Consider the following 23,847-nt stretch of genomic DNA (forward strand, 5'->3'; position numbering starts at 1 on the left):
CTTTACCCCTTTCTCAAATCGAGCTGTCTGTCTGTGTGATGTCACAGGGACGAAGGCCCCTCCCACGATAGTTTGATTGACACTAGCATTTTAGCACAGACTGCACTGGTGTCTTACCTCAGACCCGCCCTGAGTGAGCTGTCATCAGTTGTTTCGTCGCTGGAGCAGATGTAGACAAGAATGACTCCTAAGCTATTTAGGTGTTTTGTTGTTGGATGTAATAATGAATATAGCAGTAGTCATTTACTCCCGTCATCTGAGCTGCTGAAGAGGATTAGGTTTGGTTCTGAAGGGAATGCGCCCTCGATCTACCTAAATGCGTCTATGTTTGCGTGAATCATTCGTGATCCAGCTTCACCTCCAGAAGAAGTGAGTACAAGGTTTTTTTAAATGAATCTTTGCAAATTGCCTTTCCTAATAATGTGCCAATTAGCAAGTAAACAGTCCCTCAGAGAGAGGCTCGGAAGAGAGGGGCAGGGTCAGAAGAGCTCATTCACATTTAAAGGAGAATGACACAATATGGCTTGCTCTGACAATAGCGGTTTTTGACAGGGTAAAAAAGGTGTTTTTTACACTACCAATGAAAAATTAACCAAACTATGTTACAGACTTTTCATTAAGACCCTAAAGAATAATATCAACTTGTGGAAAATGGGCATTATATGACCCCTTTAAAAAAAAATAAATAAATAAAAAAAATTGTCAAACAGCACCTACATCACCACATGTTGTTTGGGAGGGTTGCAAGAAAATTTCTCCTCGCTCATCCAAAAACAAACTCAGCATATTCAGTTATCAGACACGACTGGAACTTCAAATGGGACTGGCTTCTATGGTCAGATGAAACTAAAAAAATTAGCTTTTTAGCAGCAAACACTCAAGATGGGTTTGGTGAACACGGGGATAAAAAGTACCCCATGTGTACAATGAAATATACTGCTGTATTTTTGATGTTGTGGGCCTATATTTCTGCTGGAGGTCCTGGACATCTTGTTTAGACACATGGCATCATGGATTCTATCAAATACCAACACATAAAAAAATCAGTAAGTGACTGACTCTGTTAGAAATCTTATAATGGGTCATGTTTGGATCTTCCAACCGTATAATAATACAAACCTCAAAAACAACACAAAAATAGGCCACTGAGCACAAAACCAAGCTTCTGCTGGCCATTCCAGTCCTCTGACCTGAACCCTGTAGAAAATGAGTGAACTGAAGAGAAGAAGCACCAACACGGAGCTGGGAATCTAAAGGGTCTGGAGTGATTTTGGATGAAGCAATGGTCTCTGATCTCTTGTCAGGTGTTCTCTGACCTCATCAGGCATTATAGGAGAAAATTTAGAGCTGTTAAACTGGCAAATGGAGGTTTCAAAAAGTATTGAATAAAAGGGTGCTGTTAATTGTGGCCAATGTGTATTAGAGAAAAACATTTATTTCATAATGATACACCCCAATTCTTATTATCAAATGAAAGGTTAGATGTTTATGAATTTTTTTTAAATAAAAGATCAAAAGGATTAACAATGCAGATTAATTTTCACAGCCTTCTTTGATCACATTTACCAAGGGTGCCGATATTTTTGGCTATGACTGTACATGCATGTGTTTGTATTTATATATACACATAATAAATATACACATTACACGCTCATATATTATGTAAACAAAAACTTGTTTTGGATGCGATTAATCATGATTAATCGTTTGACAGCACTAATTTTTAATAAATGCTGTTCTTTTGAAAATTCTATTCAAAGAATTGTAAAAAAAAATTATCATGGTTTACACAAAAATATGAAGCAGCACAACAGTTTTCAACAATGACAATAATAATAATAATAATAATAATAAAGGTTTCTTGAGCAGCAAATCAACATAGAATGATTTCTGAAGCATCATGTGACACTGAAGACTGGAGAAATGATAACTGAAAATTCAGCTTTCATCACAGGAATAAATTACATTATATTAAACATAAATAGATTCAAGTAGAAAACAGTTATTTGAAATTGCAATAATATTTCACAATTTTACTTTAACAAATAAATGTAGCCTTGGAGAGCATAAGAGTCTTACAGTTTGGCATATTATTATATTTGTACAGCTTTTTATTTATGCTGATTTAAATAATATTACACATCTATTACATATCTCGATTTTAATGAGAATCCAACTGAAAATTTAATTATGCGAAGTCTATGCGAAAATCTCAAAGGCTCTAATAATGGGTTTTAGGCCCTTTTTCGTTTTGGTTTTGTGGTGAAATGCGACCTGGCTGTTAATGTTAGGAGGGTTTGCGTGTGTATGTGCATATTTACCTGAGGCAGTGATGAGGTTGCTGAGTCCCTGAGAGAGGAGGAGCTCTTTGAGTCTGTTGACCTCTTCTTTCAGCTCCCTGACGAGACGTGCGTTTGGATCCTCATTAATGACAGCATTACACTTTATCTGCTTAGCTCGGTCTGCATACCTACAGCAAGACACACGCTGGTTATATAGTGCATCCAGGACAATGTATTGTAGAAAACAACTTTGGTTCTCTCGTGTGTTTTTACCTGAGAGTACTGAGTGTTTCTTCATAATTAATATCTGCTGGGCTCAGAGCAGCAATCATGGCCGTGCGAGAGTTTCCACCTTCAAACACAAACACTCAATTAAACTCTGTGTGGAGCAGTAACAACAGTTGGTTAGAGACTTGTTTGCAACAAAAACACAACCAAAAGTTAAATGAATCACTGACAGCAGGTCTATTCACAAAAAAATGAAAATAACAAAAGTTCAAATAAGCTTAAAGGTCCCATGGCATGAAAATTTCACTTTATGAGGTTTTTTAATATTAATATGAGTTCCCCTAGCCTGCCTATGGTTCCCCAGTGGTTAGAAATGGCGATAGGTGTAAACCGAGCCCTGGGTATCCTGCTTCGGCTTTGAGACGTCCTGCTGTAGCCGCTGAGTTGCAACTTTTTCATCCGGTGCTTCTCCATCCAGATCAGATTCTGGGTCAAACTGAAAAGCTTGAACGACTGTGTCTACGAGCCATTGCGATTAGGGTATCGTTTGGGTTTTTTCTGATACCGGTGCCAAATCGATACTTTTAAAACGGTGCCGGTGCCTAAACCGATACTTGTTATATATATATATATATATATATATATATATATACACAGGTATATGTATATATAAACATACTGTATATGGAACTCATGAAGCTCCAGGAAATCCCCAATATGGACAAAGGCATTGCTATTGCTGTAACTGAGTAAACAGAAGATATTCGTTTTGAATGATAAAACAAATACATTAAACACTCGACTACAACAATATATAGTTTATCTGTGTTATTCAAGCCATCGCTGGTATTTTCATAATTAAGTATATTTATAATCCATTGCTAATCGATGTATTAGTAGCCTATGGAACATATTTTCTGCCTCATTCTGTGACAAGAAGCTACATCAAATCACAAAAGGAAGCATTTAACTGGTGTTGTGGACTAAAAAGGTTATAATGTTCTCTTTTGTTGGACAACAGGTTTAAAAACGTGAATACAAGATAATTTTAGTTTTAGGCATTTTAATTTAAGCTAGGGCTGGGCGGTATATTGAGTTACTATGATATATCGATATATTCTTTATAAGTTTGATACGAGCGCAGCTGAAAAAATATCTAGGGAGGACACAGACTGAACTGCTGCGGAGAAAGTGCATTATACAATTTGTTCTAAACGTGACAAGCTTTATATGAAGGGCTTTAAAAAAAACTCGTAAGATATACTAGCCTATAGTTTATAGTTTCAGTTTAAAGCGGCTCTGACAGAAAGGCTGCGTGTGCCGCTGACAGAGACGTGCTGTTTAATGTGTTTGAGACGTGCTGTTTTCCCTAATGCATAACTTACATTTCACAGGTAATGTGAACTTACATATTCTCCATCTGTAAATGTTAGAAAGCCATGGAAATATTTCCATTTTGCTGTCAGAAGTGCGTGAGCTTTTGCTTTGCGATTCTCTGCTAAACTTCACAGACTTCATTTAGAACCAGCGCCGCCGCGCACATGCGCGCCAAACAGACAGAGCGCAATAACTCTGACTAAAATATACATTTTGCTGAAATATTTGTAGTTGGACAATAAATGTGACACATGCAGAATTTTAAACCTACAAGTAAGTGTATTTGTATGATAGTAAGGTAATGGGGTAATCAAAACAGCCATTTCTACTCAGTCTGTGCTTTATTTTCATTTTTAGTTTAGTAAATTTAACTTCTACTTTAAAAGCATTATTTTTGTTTTTAGATTGAAATGTTACAATGTTAGAATATAATGTGATTTTAACCCTTTTTGCACATAATATATGCCTACATTCACTTTATTTGTTTAATCCAAATACAAAATACAGAGATATATACCCTATAGCCTACAACACATCAGCCAAAAGATACCGAGATATGAATTTTTGCTCATATCGCCCAGCCCTAATTTAAGCATGTTTAGCTTAGCTAGTTAATGGAACGCTACCTGTTGCTGTCAGAGCAAGTGTAATTTCTGCATTCACGCGCTGCTCGGATGCTCTTATTTCCCGAGTTGTGCTTTTAAGTCGGAATGTGAAAACAGCACACTTGCGTTACTACTACAAAGATTTGTTGGACTTGTATTATTAGAGATTTCCGACATGAGTTCAGGTGCATTTTCTCAGTCGGGAAATAATTTTTCATGTGCGGTGCCGGTGATGATGATTCTTTTTACGTTCGTTTCAGAGAAACAAAGGAAAAATATTTTAATAGATCACTCAGGCATGGCACCGAAATCTCCGTTCTGATTCGGTTCTAGTACATATCGGTTACTTGGGTACCGGTGCCATATTGGTACCGGGTTTCGGTACCCAACCCTAATTGCGATACATCCACTGTCAACATTAGCGCATGGTAGCGCAAGCTGGTTAAGGCCACACACCCACCCTTCACCTTGCCCCGCCTCTCTCCTCCTCATTAGCATTTAAAGCTACAGACACAGAAATGGCACATCCTAAGGAAAGCTCATTGTGGGACTGGCTTGTAGTGGCTGAAATTCTGCACCAAGGCTGAATTTTAGGAAAGAGACATCAGATACAGTACTAGGGACCACTTAGGCCTATATAAAAGCATCCAAAAAGCAGCATGTCATGGGACCTTTAAGTAATAATAGCAACTAGTACACTATGCAACACATTCCTTTATGTAATTGTCAATGTGTTAATATTTAACTTTAATAAATTAAAGCTTTGTAGTATTTCTCAATTAAGTTGGTTTTCAAACAATTATTCAAGGAAACTGAAGAGCAGTAAGTGATCCTCTTTTTCTTGATATTGCTATTTGATTATTAATAACATAATAGAGAGCAACAAGACTATTAGACCTCATTTTGGCCACCTGCTTAAACACTACAGGTTTGTCAGTAAGATTGTTTTTTTTTTGTTTTTTTTTTTCAAAAAAGTTTTCTTTTTAGCGACATAATTTTTTTTTCTTATATGTAAAACTTTCAGAATACACACAGCTGTTATTTGCATCTTTATGTGTTACCGGAACCCCACATGAAAAATATGCATCACAAAATTTACTAATTTCATTTTAGATTATTTTTTGTTACCGTTTAATCTTATGTTGTTTAGCTGTGTTTGTCTTCACAGTTAAGTGAGCAAGAGTATCTCCATCTCAAGATTTACTGTCAAAACAAAATGCCTGCCTCCTGGGCTGATAGAAGAGTTACTTAAATGACTAGTTGTGTATCAGATAAACTTCTTGACTGGTTTTGGGCATCAGACCAAACTGGTTTTAGACACCAGACAAAACAGGTCCTCTAATGGGACATTCCTGACGCGTTGACAGGATCTAACAACACGTGACCCAAAAAGCATCTTATAGGTCAATGAATTTATTTTGGTGAAAAAAAGTCTCTCTAAATGAAAAAATGCTCTCTTGTCAGACTAATTTTCCTCCCTGGTGTGAGCAGATGTGTTGAAATGTATGGTTTCAACTCTCAGTCTTTGAATAGGCTTTTAGACAGCAAGACATACCTAGATTTTCTCTCAATAGCCATGTGAGCACAGAATCCCTGTAGGGAATGAAATCAGAGCGTCTCTTCTTTGAGCCATGCTGTGGAGGGGAAACATATTGTTACACTTCACAAAGAACTCGACATTTGAGACAAAACACTAAAGGACAATAAAGAGACGCAGACACAGTTGAGAAATGAGGTAAAGAAATGAACCGAAGCAGCAGTAAGAAACAAAAGGAGAGTCAGAAAAACAAAAAAAGAGAACAAAAATAAAAAGTTCTTACCATGTCTGCCAGTGCTGAGATGACTTTACCCAGTGTTGTCAGAGACTTGTTAATATTGGCTCCCTCCTAAAAAACACAATGCTTTTAAACTTTCTGTTAATTCTCAATAGGTTTAATACAACCAGAAGTAAGTATTATAATTTACTCAACAGAATGTCCATAGCTTTACAATGTAATTCAAGTAGCTTGATGTCAAGCTCCAAAAACCATGATAAAACTCATATGACTCATGTCCAAATGAATCCATGATTCACCAGAAAACGTCCCTTCCACTTGTCATTTGTTAACATTATTTAATGTATTAACTAACATGAACAATGCATTTATTACACTATTTATTAATCTTTGTTAATGTTAGTTACAATACAGTTGTTCATTGTTAGTTCATGTTAATTCACAGTGCATTAACTAATGTTAACAAACACAACTTGTGATTTTAATAATTCATTGTTTCATAACAATGATGTTTTAATGATGACAGCATTTTGTTTTTGTGTAAACTAATCCTTTAATTCAGAGCTAATATTATATCTTACAGACCTTCAACCTCATGCCTTTGGCTCCAGATGAGTCTGCTCGCTCACTTCCTGCCAGATCAACCAGGCTGATCTTGCTCACCTGAACAGAACACAAAACCAGACTCAGTAAAGAACAGTAAAATAGGATCAGGTAGATTAGATCAGGTAGGGTACAAGTGATTTCAAAACATTTCAGCCGGTTTATATATATGGTGTATATATTATTTATCTTGTATAAGATGCATCTAGTTGAGTTACTCTGCAGTAAAGCACTTCATTGTACAGTGATTGTCTCTTCAGCGCGCAGCGTGAGCAGGACAAACAACAATGCAGAATATTAATGACTATGACTATGACTGTCATATACAGTACAAAACATTATAATGAGAACACTATTATAATAAAACGCTGTGAGTTTTTAGAGTTTAGTTGCCGGGTTTCTGCACGTTGTTGCATGAAGAAGGTGTCCACAAAAGGAGTTCATTCAGAGCCGCGCAGCCTATAAGTCATAATATTAACGTTATGGTGCAGGGGTGTGCGATATGACGATATGACTAACCCTAATGCAGATAATAACTACTGTCATATACATAACGTTATAATGAGAGCACTATTGTAAAAAATGTTGTGAATTCTTAGTGTTTCGCTGACGTTTAATGTTAACTCTCTTTTATTCAAAACTTAAAACATCAGTTACCCCTTTTGTTTTTGCGAGGCATCCGTTACACATTTTCCCTGTGTGTTGACGTCAGTATTTATGATGGTCTAATGACTTGACTCTTGGTAATGTATTTTACCCCCGCCCCCAAACATATGATTCGACTATCGGCAAGATTCGAAAATTACGATTCGACTATGTAAATCCTTAGTCGGGGACACCCCTAGTTTTCTAATGTCCGCACACACCTTCTCAGTGTCCAGGCTGGTCATGTTATCATGTCGACGCTGTGTGAAGAGGATGGTGAAGACAGCATGTGAGCGACTGCTGGTCTCGTTCATATTAGTAGCAGCAACCGTCCTTAAAGTAATAGAAAACAGACAAAAAGCAAATAAATGTCACTATAAATGTTGTCAAATACTTCATAAAGAATGCACATTACACATCTAAATACTGTCATACTTATTTTAACAATAACATTAGTTCAATTTCACACATCAATGGATTTTAAAATGCATCCAAGTGCAATTAAAGTCAATTACTGTCTTATTGGAGAAAGTGTTTAAAGAGAATCTCACTAAGCTAGTTAGTAACCTGTCAACATGTTTATAGTCTGAATAACACATCCAGTTGGTTATTTGAAGTTAACTATCACCACTCACTTTATATTTTTATCTGGACTAGGGATGTTCATTGTAACCGTTTAACCGACCGATAAGAATTTTGACCGATTAATACAATCAGTTAAATGGTTTAAAGTCACTTATTTATTTATTTATTTTTTCAGTAATTTATCAAGATATTTTAAAAGGTTTAATTCATGGTTAAAATAAGCTACGTGTATAAAAAAAAAAAAAAACGTTTTTTAGAGAGAAAAAAAAAAAACCATAAGTCGCCTATAAGTCGCATTTTATTATTTCATTCAGAAATAGGCTGACGCGAATTACAAATATTATAATAAACACTGTAAACATAGCAACAAATACTTTCAATTAACAGTATAAAAGAACAAGAATTAAAAATGTACGAAGCTATACCGACAAACCAAAACGAATTAAGGCTAAAACGAAACTGAACCCAATGTTGGGTCTCTTGTTCAACACAAAATCAAATGTTTTCGTATTCGCGATGTATTTGAATGCCAAAATATTATTTACCTTTTAGCCTGGCCTACTTTACTCGCGTTCCAATATCCACGTAAAACAAAATGTTTTGCATAACTTCACGGCGGTATGGTGATAACGCTTAACGGCACAGATTTTACTACATATTTAAACTGAGCAGTGTTTTTTATTTTTTCCCATATGTTTGACTGATTGTTTTTTTATAATGACAATGAACAGGCTGCATTGTCAAGGTAGAATGCTAAACTGTGTGCGGCGCTGGAGATATCACTTGATTTTTTTTTTTCTAACAGTGGAAGCAACTACTCCTTTTAGTCATGAAGATAATCGGAATAGTAAAAGGTTAGGGTTGTTTGCTGCTTTTTGCGCATGTAAAATTAATCCCCGGAAAACAAATGTTAGTATTTTTAACGGGTCACAGACACTTATTCTTTCTAATTTAATTTTAGTTCTAATTTAAAATAATCTTGTCGGTTAACGGTTAATAATCGGTTAACGAGCGTAGGTTGTTGGTTAGGAAAAATAACCGAAATGAACATCCCTAATCTGGACTTTTAATAACATGTATATTTTGAAACTGTTCTGCACACAATGAAAAGCATTCATTCAAAACGATGTTTTGTTTCATTTGTCTCTTCCACTGTTCAAAACATGTATATAATCTGATTAATTGTTTAGCAGACAAACAGTATTTTAATCTGAATTCACAGTCATGTTTGTGTGTATAATAATACCTGGCTTTGTTGCCAGTGTCCATGAGATCTGCAATATCACTGTAGTTGGTAACTGCCATTTTGGAGAGGTCTTCTACATAAGGGCCCATTATAGGGTGCTCTCTGACCCTCAAGGCCCCTCTGCTTTTTGGGTTCAACAAGTCTCGAACTCGCTCACAGTAAATCTCCATATATGAAACCTAAAAAAAAAATAATAAAAATACAGAAAATTACATCCAGAAATTGTTTGCAGTTTAATGTGAACTCACATGCTTTATGAGGCCATGCGCCAATGAAATGTCCAAAACAATTCTCACAGTTCTTTTAACACTGTATGTAAACGGACACACACAATGACACACAAACATACCTCTACAGAGAAGGACAGGTCAGGGTCGGTGTTATCTGCAGTCTGTCTGAACAAATCCTCACACATCTATGGGGGAAAAAATTAAATGATGCACAATGAGAGACGTGAGAGAGAACACTAATTAATTACTTCAAATATTTACAGTACCTTTTTAGTACCTCGATTAACAACCTTGTAGCTCAAAACAGGTCTGTCTTTAAAAGTTTATAAATTGTTATAAGGTTTATAAGATTTTTAAATCAACCACTGAACTTTATATGGACCATCGTTCATAGTAAATCGGACTGCTCATCAGCATTAAAATCAACCTGATGCTACTAATATACCTCTCATATCACCAAGAACTCATGCTCTCATTAACTACAAACTTTACTTGTGCGAACTTGTGTCTCAATTATCAACTGAATTTTGACTCCAATCAATATTTCATTTGCAGTGTGGAAAAATTCCGGTGTCTGAAACCTATAGTATTTTAGCACAACGAATAGTACAATATGTGAAAAGATAAAAAATAATAAATACATAAATTATATATATATATATATATATATATATATTTATTATTTATATATGATTCCTTGTGCCAAGACATTTCTCAAATGCTGTTCATTCAATTATACACAAAATTTTTAGATTAGCAAAAAAAATTACTGAGTGCATCTTTAATATAGACCTGTCATTCAGCCTATATCACCCAATGCAGCTTTGCACAGAAATCGACTAAAATGGTTTTCAGTCACTTGGTTTCTGTTTTTTGTCATCCATAGTTAAATCTTACGTAGCTAAACATTAAACTTCAAATATATACTGACTCCATTGCCTTGTTCATTTCACTTGCGGACAGAAAAAACAAAAAAAAAAAAGTAAAAAAAAAAACCAAAACAAAAAAAAACTGCATAAACATACCTGTGGAATTATGCCTTGCTGCCCAGGATCCTGTTTTCCCATCATTGTGTATGACTTCCCTCCTCCAGTCTGCCCATAAGCAAAAATACACACATTATATCCCTCAAAAGCATGAAGCAGCATCTCCTCGCCAATGTCCTGATACACCTTCCTCTGAGATGCAAAGGATGGGTCTTCTTCCTGCAAATACACAGTGAAAAAAAGTCTGAGGGAGTTTTCTGTGTTCAGATGAATGTCTGAAGATGATGAGCGTTATTATTGGTAAATGCTAACACATTTACATCTTGATTATATTGTGTTGCGCATGGTTTGCATTTGCCTGCAATAATAAACATCTAAAATTATTGTTTTTTTTTGTTTGTTTTTAGAGTTTTCTGTTCCTTGCCAGTGAGCCTTTGTCATACTCACTGGCAGCACAAGACAAATGCATTGTGGCATTACTTTCAATCAGGTTTTTGATGAAATAAGGACTTTATAGACCTGAATTTCTGTTATAGTATACCTTTCTGTAAAGCCGATTTAAAAGTGGTATACAAATATTCATTATTATTGACAGGTTCATACAATTAATGTTGCAGCAGCTTCACCCTCTCACACTCTCTCCCCACCTATTGGAAATTGAGACGCTGTATTCAGTGACAGAAACTTACTGAGCTGTGTGACCAGTATGAATAGTCAAAAGTAAAGTTCTTGGGTGCTTCCTTGGGTTGTTTGGGATTAATAATACCTGTAAAACATAGACAAAATTCAGCACACTAATTTCACACACAGTACTGGTAACAGTCATTTAATTAAACTGTATTTATGTAAAAACAAGTAAATAGATGAAATGTATGTCTTATAATAACTTCACAATCATTTTAATGAAAAAATTAGGGAAACAAAAATATACTTCACTCTATGAAATATTATGTAAATGTAAAATAAATAAAAAGACAAATGAGCGCATGAAATAGGACAACAGTAAAGTTCCTGCAACCCCAACAGCTGTGACTTCAGTATATTCACAATAAAGCACAGTCTTGAGTGCCTTATCTAAATCCTATAATAACTTTGGATTCTTAAGCATATATACACTAGAAATACAACATAGCTAGATCTAAATCCAAAGGATCACTTGCGTCATCACTTTATATTGCCCTAAAACTTGCTCTGTGGTAAAGAATTATAGACATAACATTATAACTTCCAATAAAGTTGCTTTGAAACTATTCAAATTGTGAAAAGCGCAAAACAAAATAAATGTACAGGCTGTGTACAGCATACATACATTCAAAAGAAATGTGCGTCTAATTATACAGGTCTTCCTGAACTAGTTGACTAGTCAACTAATGGATCAACCCACAGACAGTCCATTATAACATTTTTTTTTGCACATCCTCCTAACTATGCATGCAGCACAGGGATGCAGGTGTCTCATATTGCAATTTAGCATGTCTGGAATGCTGCACTGACCAATCAACATCCAAGGCCAGAAATATTTGTATTATATTTACATTTACTAGTAAGCAGTCCTTGCTTCTTAAAAGCAAATTAGTGTGTGAGAACTGAATGAAAATTTCAATGAGCAATGGCAACTGTTCTTAGGACATAGTATTTCCCAAGTAATGTCAACACAGTCCTGTCTAGCCATCATAATGAGCTTGGAAACATCCCAGCTCGGCAAATACTGCAGGGCCACAGCACTTCCCCTCCATTCACATTTCTTTCAGTAGCTTTAGAATGACCTTTGACACGATATCCCTATCAAACCCTGCCTGCCCACAATGAAAACTCAGTGATGTCCTTCCTCTGTATTTTTGTCTTGTTTTCCAGTGCAAATATATAAAGATTCTTAAATCATGATACATTTACTTGAGAAGCAAAATAACTTTAGATAAGAACTCTTGTTTTATGAGAAATTGATAAAAATGAATCGAGCATTTGAGTATGTCTTAAAAACAAATATCAGACTAGGGTTGGGCGATGTCTACAAAATTGGGAGTAAGGAGAAATGACTGAGCACGATGGCGTATGATTTGCAGATCCTGAGCACGACTGACAAACAATCTTGTAAAATGTGTGGTAAATACTGCTGCTCCATAGTGTAAACAGAGTATGTGCGATCGCGAATCTCGAAAGTGAACCAAAAAAAAAACGACTTCATTCAATTCTTCTCCTCCTCATCCCATCTGCAGTGGCGCACCGAAATTATTGAGAGTATCATTAGGAGGAGGAGAAGAATTGTTGAATAAAGTCGTTATTTTTGTTTTCTTTGTGCACAAAAAGTATTCTCGAAGCTTGTAAAATTGCGGTTGAACCCCTTTTTGGGTGAACTATCCCTTTAAAACGGGTGGTCTGGGGTACGGTTCATGTGAACTCCGGCAAGGTTCAATGCTGGTGTCAACACAATCATACCAAATTGCAGAAGTGAACCGCTATTAATGACGCATTATTTGATAAAAATGTGTTGTATGTTTCACTCACTTTGACGAGTGTGACTGATGCGCTGCAAGCAGAGAGCTGTAGGTCTCATTTCTGTTCGCCTTTAGACTGCAGTACACATATACATATACATACATATATATTATATATATAGTTTGCAAAATTTAGCAAAAAGAGATAATACTGATATTGTTTCTACAATGTAACACAATATTAACTTTTTGACAGGTCTTTATTGACCTGTTGTATAAAATCAATAGCACATTTGCACTTGTCCAGATATTCGGGAAAAACAGCAGTCTTGCTAATGCGATATACTAAACTATAAGATATAAATATAAGACAAAACCCCATACAGGAGCACTGTATTTTGAATTTCATGAGCATATGACCACAAATGAAAAGGCTCAGGCTGCATCATGCAATCAGATAGTTGTTCCGCATCATGTTCATCAGCAACTGCATGCAATACACAGTAAGATGAAGTACAGGTTGGGATGGGGTGTGTGCGTTAAATACGTTAATAATTTTAACGTTATTTTCCCCATAATTATTTGCACCATATGAACATGCTAAATCATAGCCTTAAAGTCGGTATGAAACGGAAGTTGCGATTGTCTTTTCTACTCTACTGTGACGTATATCCGAGTGAAACGGCATCTGAAATGAGAGGGTGGGACTTGATTTCATCCTTCCAGAACTGATTGGATCGTTGGAAGTTGGGGCGTTACTAACAAAATGGAGGCAGATCTGAATGCCAGTTTGCAGTTAGTTGTGGGGGGATTTCTCTCCACTGGATTCACCGCCGACATCCTAGCATGAAGATTTTTTTATTTATTTATTAAGGATGACGGCGACGAGGACGATCAGCGGTACAAAACATGTCTAACAGCACGCGTGAGAGAGAGAGAGAGAGAGAGAGAGAGACTGCCTGAATGACTGAGTGCGTCCTCCATCAGGTTAAGTCATATTCATAAAAAAATAAATAGTTTGCGATGTCCTAAGAGTAATGTTGTGGTAATATCCTCTCAACTTTTAAGAGTAGTGTACTCCCCCATGGCTCGCATCAACTGGTCAATGCATTTATTTCTATAAAGTGAAGCATCAGCTTCAGCTTTATCCCCTGTCGTTTATCGCAGCGTTTACCCCTTACGTCACTGGCTCCGCCCTTGCGCAATCGCATGTGACCGGAAGAGAAGAGGAGTCGTTTTGAGGGGGAGGGGAGGTTAACATTTTTGATGAAAGATTACAAAGGCGGATACATTATTTATAATAAACACTACAGTATTCCATAAAAAAATAAGAATTTTCAATTTTGATTTCATTCCGACTTTAATAAATTATATATATATATATATATATATATATATATATATATATTACACACATACATACACACACACATATACATACACACACACACACACACACACACACACACACATATACATACAAACAAACTCGATTTACAATGATAATAATTGTGGAAATGATTCACAGGCTGGAAAAAGGGTCAACTGCAAAAGTAATTTGCTTCAACCTTTCCTTTCCAACTTGTCTCTATCACACATATACATGCCATAGCGTCACACGCAGCTATGGTTCAAAACACCATTGCAATTCATGAGAATCAAAATCATGATCGACTGATGAATAATCATTTGCTCACACCACTATTTTGAAAGCACTACATGTTCTGATTAGCAGTGATTTTGCTTTAGTTTTTTTTAGTAAGAATGGATATATAACTTAAATGTTAAAAAATTAAACCGTTTTTAAACAGTTTTGCTCTCTTTAAAATTCAGTTTGGTGTAATTAATTTTAGACGGGTATAAAAGTGAAACTCCAGTGAGTAGGGTCATTAAAAGGAAGCCAAAGAGTGGAGAAGGCCCCAGCGGAATAAAGCACTGCAGGGTAACAATGAGCACTGCTACCTTGAGCTCAAACAGCTCAGTGTTTGTGTTGGAGGGGGGTCAAAGCAAACAGACTGCCAGCCCGGCAGATTCTTTAGATATAGAGAGAAAGAAAGAAAGAAAGAAAGAAAGAAAGAGAGAGAGAGAGAGAGAGAGAGAGAGAGAGAGAGAGAGAGAGAGATGAGGCAAACAGTGGCGGCGCTGCAGTTTGCAGTTGAAGAGAGAGTGGGGTGGAAACGCCTCGTAGAGGAAGACGGGAATGTGAGGTCTGGCAGCCAGTACTGCAAACAACAGGATTTTACAGTGGTTTAGGACTGTGGTTCCAAACTCTCAGAAATTCCCCCTCTTTCAACGTGTGGGTGGAGACAAGTATTTTTGGATACTACCATGGAAAAGTTCATGAGGAGTAACTACTAAAAGTGTGGAATGAGTTTTTTGTAAAAAAAACAAAAACAAAAAAACAAAAAAAAACAAAATCACGCTCGACTGGCATGCAATTGACAGTGGAATAGATTTAAATATGGTAAAAGGTGTTAAAAAGTGCTAAAAAAACTATACTCTAGGGGTGACCCCGAATAGTCAACGATTCGATGCTTCGATTCGAGGATCCTGATCCGACTCCCAATCTCACAGTCCAATATTCACGGGGTGTTATGATCATGCCATTTTGGCTATATGGGGGTGCTCAATGTCTGATTTCACATAGAACTAACGGTTTTCTCCCAATAAGTTAGTATACAGCCTATTAATGATAATGCTGTAAATAAGAATCTGAAAAGAAAAAAGCTTTAAATAAATGTTGTAACGTGCGTGAATAAATCCAACTTCCCCTATAGATTTAAGTTTCACTTTCCATAATCTGTGACCGACAGGAGCATCTTGGCGGCAAGGATTTAAATCTTTAGAAAGACTCAAACTGACACACAAACTGACACAGAGTGAAAGACTGGATTTTTTTCGATCAGATAGGATACAGGTGATTTCAAAACATTTCAGCCGGTTTATATATATCGTGTATATATTATTTATCTCATATAAGATGCATTTGGTTGAGTCGCTGCAGTAAAGTGCTTCATTCTACGGTGATTATCTCTTCAGCGCGCAGGACAAACAACTATGCAGAATAGAAATATCTATGACTGGCACTGTCATAACATTATAATGAGAACACTATTATAATAAAACGCTGTGAATTCTTAGAGTTTAGTTCCCATGTTTCTGCAGGTTGTTGTGTCAAGGACGTGTCCACAAAAGGAGTTCAGAGCCGCGCAGACACGTTCATTCATCGGGGCGTTTTGTGCAGATAGCCTATAAGTTGTTATATTAACGTTATGTTGTATAAACAATGAAGCGTATTCTATATGAGATAAATGAATTAAATCCCATTGATTAAAAACCTGCTATCAAATGCTTCATTCTACTGGTCATCTTCAGCGCGCAGCTCAAAACAGAAATGCAGAACATTAATAACTACTGTCATATACATAATAGAAGTCGACCGATTCATCGGTTTTGCCGATATTATGTATTGTGCATTTTTCAGCAAAACGTTTGTCTTTTCTGTGTCTTTCGCTTGCTCTGTTTTTTTTAAACACCGAACTTCAAACTCATTTATGCCACATTTTTAATTCTTGAAGCAAACTTATGTCCGTTTGGTGATTAAATAAATAGTTTTAGACCGCTACTTGATTTGAACGCAAAGCATCTGGTGTGTGTGCGTGTGTGTGAGCGATACCTCTGAGTTCTCCTAGACGCAGCACTGCGCTTTTGCCCGGTGTGTGACTAACTTTTTTTTTTGATTAGATAATTATCAAGTGTTAAAAAATAAAAGCAAATAAAGTGTGTGAGTACACACACAATATCCATATGTATGTAATTTTAATGCTATGGCCTTGTGTAGATATTTAAAGATGGCCATCTTTAAGCATGACTGCTGAAATTAAATGGTAACACTTAACAATAAGTCCATTCGTAGCATTAATGAAAACTGTAGAAGTATTGTTCCTTGTTAGAGTTTGTTCATTTCAACATTCACTATTAGCTACTAATAGGCTACATTTTTAAATTTTAAAGTTTCTTCTTTTAACATTAGCAAACTATGAAATAACTTTAATGATCAATATAGTAAATAACATTAATATTTTTTATTCATTTACAAAGTATGGTTCAGTACTGTTGCTGCTTTTTTTTTTTGAAATAGTAAAGCACTAGCTCTCTTTCAGTATCTATTTTGAAAACTATCGGTTGATTAATCGGTATCGGCCAGTGTGGTCCAACCTAGCTATCGGTATCGGTAAAATCCACTATCGGTCAACCTCTAATACTTAACGTTATAATGAGAGCACTATTGTAAAAAATTTCGTGGACGTTTAATGTTACCTATCTTTTAATCAAAACATAAAACATTATTTACCCCGTTTGTATCTGCGAGGCGTCCGTTACACATTTTCCCTGTGTATTAACGTCAGTATTTATGACTGTTGAATGTCACTTGACTCTTGGTAATGTATTTTGCCCTGCCCCCAAACATATGATTCGACTATCAGTCGACTATCAGCAAGATTCGAAAATTCCGATTCAACTATGAAAATCCTTAGTCGAGGACACCCCTACTATACTCTTTTATTTATTTTTTTATTTTAAGAGATGAAAAAATGATCAAATTAATATTTCATCATGTAATAAAATATTTGGCTGCAAAATCATTTATAAAATACTTAGTTATCAACAAGTATTGGTTAAGTACAAGGTTTGACAGTTTCATCTTTTCACTTGCATTTGCAATTTAATAAGAATTTCTATTTAATGTATGTAGAACTATTGTGCTTAGAAGTACAAATGCAAAATTCAAGGTCATTAAAATATTTAATATCTTAAATAGTATAAGAAGCATCTTAATGATCATTTTAAAAGGTCTTAAATTTGGGGATTGAAAAACAGCAATCACGATATGGCCTGATGTGATTATTAAACTTCAAAAGACCATGATTTCATTGAATAAATACGAGTACTGCACATTTCAAAATTAGAAACACAGCACTGTTTTAGGTTTTACAGGCTTGTGCTTTCAGAGCAGACTGCAATCAATAAGTATCATGCATTTATGCTAATAGACTGCTTTTGATTTACTTATGACAATGTTTACTTTATGATGTTTGCATTGTAATGTTGTAAATGGTTGTCAGAGTCCATAATTTATCTCCCTCATCTCTTTGAATGAGCAGCCTGCAATAGTAAAGCATGGATATTTCAAAATTAGAGTCCCAGTGTATTTCAGGTTTGTTTATAATCACTCTGCATAAAGCATTTTTGTTATTATTGACATTTTGGTTACAAAATTAACTGTATCTGGCATTTTAATTTACCATAAACCTTGGTAGCATCTGTCTGGGCTGTCCCGTCACAGGAAGGAAAGACTAGGAAATCATTATTGAATGTGTATTTTTCAGTCTAAAGATTTTACTATAGTATATTTAAAATGTATAGGCCTTCTTTAAACTGTGTGTGTATGTGTACATACTGTATACACAGTTTAAACTAGGCCTATAAATATTTACATAATTATCATATACAGCCTGAAACAAAAATTTACATATAAATCAAACATACAAATCATATTGCTTGTAAATGTCTCCTGGTAATCCTTTAAGACAGGGGTCACCGCACTCGGTCCTGGAGGGCTGGTGTCCTGCAGAGTTTAGCTCCAACTTGCCTTGAAGTTTCACGTATACCAAGCAAGACCTCGATTAGCTGGTTCAGGTGTGTTTGATTAAGGTTGGAGCTAAACTCTGCAGGACACCGGCCCTCCAGGAACAAGTTTGGTGACCCCTGCTTTAAGAAAAAAAGACATTTGATACATTTCCACTGCACTTCTACTCCATCCCTATTTTTTTCTTAATGTACTCCTCAATTTTTTCAACGTGGGAGCACGTGTGCAAAGCTCAGTGGAAAGGTCAGGTAATAGGAATTCTGTGAATAATGACTGTACAAATCCTGTGGAAATATGATGATCATTTGGAAGAATTGTGGCAACAAATTGTGTGCAGGTCTACTTATGGAGCAAAATGTTCATTTCAAAACAGGCATGTTTAGAGTTACCAAAAGTCTGTATAACTTTGACTCCAAAATTCAACCACCTCCATAGACTACAGACAAATGTCTGGAATTCATGTGTTCACATAAAAGGAATGTTCTTTCTGAAAACAAAGATAAGGCAGTGTATCTACGCACAGTGCAGACAGAAAAATGAAGATATAAAATGAAAGAAAAACACATCACTGCATGTATTTGTGTTGCACTCACACGTGCTCTTGTCCTGCATCTGGATCACACACTTGGCTCCTCGGTTTATCTCTCGGCTGTTGAAAGGCCGCACACGCACCGCCACCTTCACCGAGGAAGACGACATGATGACAACTGGTCAACCTACTCAGCACCTGAAAGACAAGTGAAACAATGTCCAAAATTCACAAAACTGGTATTTTACCATTATTCATGAACCACTCATTTTATGCTGAGAAATAGCATACTCTATTCATCAACACTTTAATCCATTTCTCAAATTGCAAAATGAAAAAAACGTACCAGGAATGAATACAGAAATGTTGGTTTACACAAACATTTTTGCATTTTGACCAAAGGGTTAAAGCTTTGCTGGTTGGCATGATCAGCTCATGCTGTTAGATGCTGTAACTATCTGGCTACAAAATGCATTTATTTCCACCAAAGGCCATTCAAACATAGCCAAGTATTCAGACTAAATACATAAGTAGTCAATCTAAAAGTTTGAAATGTTTTTTGTTTTTTTTTTGGCCTGGAAAAAAAGGATAGTCACTACTAGTGAAAGCTTGGCAGCTTATGAATTCTTGTCAAGTCTTTTTCATTGGCTGCTGAATAGTCACACAAAGGCTTACCAAACTTATACAGCTTTACTTTTGTGCAGTATAAAATGTGGCTCACTATAAGAGTTTTGTTACTGTTCACTAACACTAAAACTATTAAAATACATTTTAGTTACTGAAATAAAGATGGAACAGTTAGACCTAACTCAAATAAAATATGTTTGTTAAAGGGATAGTTCACCCAAAAATGAAAATTCTGTCATTATTTACTCACCCTCATGTCGTTCCAAAACTGTAAGACCTTTGTTCATCTTCGGTACACAAATTAAGATATTTTTGATTAAATCTGAGAGCTCTCTGACCCTCCGTAAACAGCAATGCAATGTTCCCAGGTCCAGAAATGTAGCAAGGACATCGATAAAATAGTCCATATAAACATCAGGGGTTCAACCGTAATTTTACGAAGCTACGAGAATACTTTTTGTGAGCAAAGAAAAAAATAACAAAATTTATTCAACAATTCTTCTCCCTGAGTTACCGTCTTCCACCATTTTGGAGAGTACCCCAGAACTTAATCAACGTTGTTTACGTTCAGCATGTGCGCGCTGTCTACTGAACGTAAACAACGCTGCTGATTACGTTCTGGGGTACTCTCCAAAATGTAAAATTAGATCAAATTACGGTTGAGCCACTGATGTCACATGGACTATTTTACCGACGTCCTTGCTACATTTCTGGACCTGGGAACATTGCAGTTGCAATGAGGGTCAGAGAGCTCGCAGATATTATCAAAAATATCTTTATTTGTGATCCAAAGATGAACGAAGGTCTTACAGGTTTGGAACGACATGAGGGTGAGTAATTAATGAAAGTTTTAATTTTTGGGGTGAACTATCCCTTTAAAGAACTAAAATCACTAAAACTGGAAAAAAGCTAAAAGGAAAAAGAATTCAAGCATTTAATAATGATTAAAACTAAAATTTAAAATGAGAACTGAAAATATTAAAATAAAAGCTAATTTACAATATTAACAAATACTATAATAGTATATTATAATGGTAATAAAAAAATAAAAAAAAGAAGTTGTTCAGTTTATTACATAGTCACCTGATCATGATTTTTGATCTGATATGCCAATATGTGAGAGGAATTAAAAGTGCATATTAATTGTGATTATTGCAAATATTAAAGTATAAGAAAGAACTGTCAATTTTTATCATCATAACAGAATGGAAACCCTCTGCATTTTCACATTATTTCCCTATTCCCCTGCACTGCATGTGTCATCACTTGTTCCCGACCAGTTGACACCAAGGTGTCTTCTGCGTACGAATGAGAGTCTGGCCAGCAGCCAATGAGCTGTGTAAACTTGTCAGCTCAAGAGAAATCTCAAAGACGCACACGATGGGAACTACCTCAGGACATTATTACCACTTTAACTACAACAAAAACATGGAACACCCACTGTTACTATAAAAGATGATAATTACTGCTGTGTGGCATTACAACAGCTACAACAAAACGCATGAAACAAGCAAACAACTGAGGAAAACAACGCTTATTCTGCCGATTCCACTAGATAAAGAGAATTCACACATGCTACTGTTATTGTACCATCACATCAGCCCAGTCAACACACTGCCAACCAGTGAAAATTAGGAATTACCAGAGACCTGCCTCTTTTATCCCGCCTATAGACAGACTAATTAATACAGCTGAACTCACTGTATATTAAAAAAAAAAAAAAACTCATTTATACAGCACTTTATATAATAATACCAATTATTTCAAAGCAGCTTCACACTAATAAACAGGAAAATAGCAGATGTTGCAAAGTCCATCAATTATGAAACAACTTTAAAAACAGCTCTACTGAGGACAATAGTGTCACTATTCAGCTCAAGTCAGTTGAAGTTTTATTGTTCTCAACTGAATAGTGTCAGAACAGCCAGATGGATAATATAGTATTTTCTGAACAATGGAATATATTTTAAGCCAATTATTTTGGGGCGAATTTGATGAAGGAGACTCCACTCACCTTTTATTTCAATAGAATTTGATGTGAGATGCTCTAACAAACAAAATTACATATAAGAAGTGGAAAAAATCCATTTGTAATCAAATTTGTTAAAATGTTCCTAATGTCCCTAAGGCCATTGAAGATGTAAATGAGTAAATGAGATGTAAATGTTACATTATCAGAACAGATATCACACTATATCATCACTCACTGTACTCAAAACTGACCTGGCCTGATGATTCACAACATGGCATTTTTGGTATTGATCAGAACTGAACCAAAACTCAAACTGACTTGAGCTAAATAATGACTCTAATGTATTACAGAGCTGCTTCACAGCAGAATCTGAACTGTCTAGTTGAGTTTCCATAACTGATAATGCTATTTTTCTGTTTATCTCTGTGAAGCTGCTTTGGCACAATCAGTGTTTTATAAAAAGCGCTATGGGAAGGAGACTTTCCCAAACCTGCACCCTCTCTGGTGGAATAAGCTGCCAACCTCCACCCGAACTGCAGAGAATTTCAAATCTTTCAAGAAGCAGCTAAAAGACACACCTCCTCCACAAGCACTTAACCACCCCACACCCTTAAACCAATGCACTTATTATACATAAAAGAGAGCATCATTTTACTCTCCGCATTGCTCCTCTTCTCCTCGCTTCCTAATCTAGTTGTCTAATAGGGCCATTTGTGGTGTAAACCCCGCATTGCGGTGCTAAGTTTGTTCGGTGTGAAACGGAGTGGTGTTTGCTTGTTGCTGCTGGACGCTTGGCAACAGACAGCCAATCAGAAATTGAGCAGCAAGGCTCATGTCACTTCAGTAACAGGAAACACGCGTCGTGTAAACTGCAGACGGTGAGAAGATAATATTCACATACTTTGCTCCTTGTTTTCTTTCTTTTGTCTTTGTTTTCTTGCCTTTGTGCGTCATGAGGCCGTTCACATGTCGCGCCTAAAGATGCGTTTAAAACGCTAAGTGCGCCGCTTTCTCCTTCTTTCCAAAGCGCTGTAGCTCGCGCTCTCATGGCGTCTGCCGTTGCTAAGCAACCATGACCTGCGCTCTTCATGAAGATGCAGAAGTTTCAGCAAAGGATAAGTGGATTTCCAACACTAAATCGCTTGCAGTAGCTCTGCTACTAAATTTATTTAAAAATGGCTATCCCTGCCTGTACAGCTTATCAGCTGTTCTTCAATCTTCGCTGATATAAAGACATAAGCGGTGATGTTTTTAATAACTGGTAAGACGCGGAAAAGCCGTGTAAACAGGTTGCTTGCTGTTCGTCCAATCAGAGACAGCGACACCGCAAATATGCAAATTAGAACATTAACCGGGGTTTAGGAATGTACAGTGTGAAACGTGTGTTAATGAATACCCAGGGTTAACAGTTAACCCCAGGTATAGCATGAGCAGTGTGAAACGTGATTACAGATAACCCAGGATTCTGCTTATCCGGGGTTTAGTATGACCCAGGGTTAACAATTTCAAGTGTGAAAAGCCCTATTGTGTATTACAAATTTTGTTGGCTCTTTGCCAAATTGGTTTTACTCCTCATTTGTAAAGTCGCATTGGATAAAAGTGTCTGCTGCTTTACGAACAAAAGTATTGGGATATTACACCAACAGTTTAATGACATTGCTAAACACATAGATATTACTATGGAGTTGGTCCCCCATTTGCAAATAACAGCAGAAACCAGAAACTGGAATTTTTCAGGTCAGGCACTGATGTTGGATGAGAAGACCTGGCTCGCAATCTCTGCTCCAGTTCATCCCAAAGGTGTTCAATGGTGTTGGGGGACCCCAATTTTTTAGCTTCAGACTATAAGCCCTTTCACACATACAGACTTTTGCGGAAAATTACCGGTAAATTGCCGTAAAGAGATCATGTGTGAACAGGACCTTTTCAAAAATACCGGTAAATTCGTTCTGGCAATTTACCGGTATGAGAAGTTGTAACATTACCAGTAAATTGCCGGAATTCTGCTGTGTGTGAACGCAGAAGGAAAATTACAGGTATGAGCACGTACGAGTTCAGAACGCGGTGACATA

The 23,847-nt window shown here is 36.2% G+C and overlaps 1 protein-coding gene across 1 annotated transcript in view; it reads right to left on the reverse strand.

Annotated features, from left to right (window-relative positions):
* kif1c (kinesin family member 1C) overlaps positions 1 to 23,847 on the reverse strand; it is a 54,414-nt gene that overhangs the window by 15,028 nt on the left and 15,539 nt on the right. Inside the window, exons 2-12 of the mRNA XM_058775774.1 lie at positions 19,241 to 19,374; positions 11,252 to 11,328; positions 10,602 to 10,781; positions 9,696 to 9,761; positions 9,347 to 9,525; positions 7,737 to 7,848; positions 6,853 to 6,930; positions 6,313 to 6,378; positions 6,048 to 6,126; positions 2,556 to 2,634; positions 2,322 to 2,470 (exon numbers count right to left, since the gene is read on the reverse strand). Of these exons, the coding sequence (XP_058631757.1) occupies positions 2,322 to 2,470; positions 2,556 to 2,634; positions 6,048 to 6,126; positions 6,313 to 6,378; positions 6,853 to 6,930; positions 7,737 to 7,848; positions 9,347 to 9,525; positions 9,696 to 9,761; positions 10,602 to 10,781; positions 11,252 to 11,328; positions 19,241 to 19,346 (1,171 nt within the window). The 5' untranslated portion in view covers positions 19,347 to 19,374. The remainder of the gene's footprint in view (positions 1 to 2,321; positions 2,471 to 2,555; positions 2,635 to 6,047; positions 6,127 to 6,312; positions 6,379 to 6,852; positions 6,931 to 7,736; positions 7,849 to 9,346; positions 9,526 to 9,695; positions 9,762 to 10,601; positions 10,782 to 11,251; positions 11,329 to 19,240; positions 19,375 to 23,847) is intronic.

This window comes from Onychostoma macrolepis, chromosome 05 (genome assembly GCF_012432095.1).
Source record: "Onychostoma macrolepis isolate SWU-2019 chromosome 05, ASM1243209v1, whole genome shotgun sequence".
In the NCBI taxonomy this organism is placed as follows: Eukaryota; Metazoa; Chordata; class Actinopteri; order Cypriniformes; family Cyprinidae; genus Onychostoma; species Onychostoma macrolepis.